This window comes from Pundamilia nyererei, unplaced genomic scaffold (genome assembly GCF_000239375.1).
Source record: "Pundamilia nyererei isolate P.nyererei 1_Seehausen unplaced genomic scaffold, PunNye1.0 scaffold00013, whole genome shotgun sequence".
Taxonomy (NCBI): domain Eukaryota; kingdom Metazoa; phylum Chordata; class Actinopteri; order Cichliformes; family Cichlidae; genus Pundamilia; species Pundamilia nyererei.
Window position 1 is genome coordinate 588,610 of NW_005187414.1, and position 1,975 is coordinate 590,584.

Here is a 1,975-nt window from a genome sequence, read left to right on the forward strand (position 1 = left end):
CTCTCTCCTGCTGCTACTTCAATCATGAAACTGATCAATGATCAGCTGATCGGCTTTTCTGTCGTGAGTCCGTCTCTCTGGTTTGTTTTTGGCCCACTTTGCAGCAGAAAGAGGAAACCAGCGGCTGAACAACAGCAGCACGTTTAAGCTTGATCAGCTGTTGTTAGAATGTATTTAATGTTACTTTCTACTCCAGGATCTTTTTCTACAGCTGACGTAACTGTGCAGGGGCGGATCTAGCAAAGTTTAACCAGGGGGGCCGATAGGGCATTAACAGGGAGAAGGGGGCACAAAGACATACTTTTCTTTCTTATTCTCATTTAAAATGTTGAGCTTTTAATAAATAATTATCTGACACCCAAAGTTTTAATCTGATGTAAAATGTATAAAGTCCATTACTGTATATAGTGACTATTAAGTCTAATATACTCTAGTAAGCTATAGTACTTTTTCCTTTGGGAACCATCTCTGCAGTTCTGTTGAAGAAAGATGTTGAATCTATTTAATTATTCTTGAAAAATTATTGATTTCTGTGCATTTTTTTTCACACTGCGTCAAATTAAGGTTGATTACGTCGATTAAGCATCATGAGGTGGAGCGTGAGGGGTGGTTCCCTATTTTTTATTTTTTTGCTGGGAGTTGGAACCCTATTAGTCAGGTTGCTTAATATTTCTGCTAAGGACTCTTTAAAATACCAGAATAGGGAGGATGTTGCAGGTTTAAGTTTATTAGATTGATCAGTGTTGCTGAACTATGAAATGTTTTGGGTGCAGTGCATTTTTTGCATACAGGTATAACAGAATAGCTTTAGTGTTGTTGTTTTTTAAACTTGAGTATGAACTTATACAAAATGCAGCAAGATATTAAAAACAGTTTTATTGATTAAAAACACTATATCGGATTCATATCGGTATCGGCAGATATCCAAATTTATGATATCGGACATAAAAAAGTGGTATCGTGCCATCTCTGCTTCTAACCCCTCCCTTCTCTTTAACTCAAAGGACCATCATGATCGCCTGCCACATCAAACAAATGACCAAGGAGGTGTCGCCGTGCTTTACTGCTGACGACGTGGCCAAAATCAGGAACTTCAGTCAGACTCGTTCCAAAGTGAGTCATCTCGCTGCCTTCTCACACGTGGAGGCGTAATCCTAAATGTGAAACTAAACCCTTTAAATCTTCGTCCTTTGTAGGATGTGTTCGATCAGCTCGCTCGTTCCTTGGCTCCCAGTATCCACGGCCACGAGTACATCAAGAAGGCCATCCTCTGCATGTTGCTGGGAGGCGTGGAGAAGGTCCTCGAGAACGGCTCGCGAATCAGAGGAGACATCAACATCCTGCTCATCGGTATGAGGGCGTCGTCCTAGCTCTTGGAGTTGTAGCTCTCGAGTGTGGAAGAGTGAGAGCGTTGCTTTAAGTCAGGACTCACTTTCATGGTGACTCAGATTGTTCTAAATTTCTGGCTACAAGCTTTACATTCATGGACACAAGGCAGAGGTAAACCTCACGAATGCAGCACTGAACAATAAAATGTGTTTGTGCCATAAATCAGTATCTGTGAGAGACACCAGTGAAAAGGGACCTACACTTGTTCCTTGTGCTGCACCACAGGGAACGGCTACCTGAACGACTGTGCTGACAAGCTCAAGGACTCGCACGTGGACATGATGGTGGTTCAGTTCTGATGGGGGGGTTAATGGTGTGTTCGTGTTTCCCAGGCGACCCATCGGTGGCCAAATCCCAGCTCCTGCGTTACGTTCTCCACACAGCACCCCGAGCTATACCCACGACTGGACGAGGTTCATCTGGTGTGGGTCTGACCGCCGCCGTCACCACGGACCAGGAGACGGGTAACTAATGTCCCCGAATTTGTTTAGCCTAAACAAGTGAAGGACCTCTGTGTGACTGCAGCCAGCATGGCTACGCTGCAGCCAGCATGGCTACGCTGCAGCCAGCATGGCTACGCTGCAGC

General features: G+C 44.4%; 1 protein-coding gene across 1 annotated transcript in view; it reads left to right on the forward strand.

Annotated features, from left to right (window-relative positions):
* The window catches only part of mcm3 (minichromosome maintenance complex component 3), an 8,032-nt gene that overhangs the window by 2,684 nt on the left and 3,373 nt on the right, over positions 1-1,975 (forward strand). Inside the window, exons 6-8 of the mRNA XM_005724797.1 lie at positions 1,005-1,113; positions 1,197-1,350; positions 1,722-1,853. Coding sequence (XP_005724854.1) covers positions 1,005-1,113; positions 1,197-1,350; positions 1,722-1,853 — 395 coding nt within the window. The remainder of the gene's footprint in view (positions 1-1,004; positions 1,114-1,196; positions 1,351-1,721; positions 1,854-1,975) is intronic.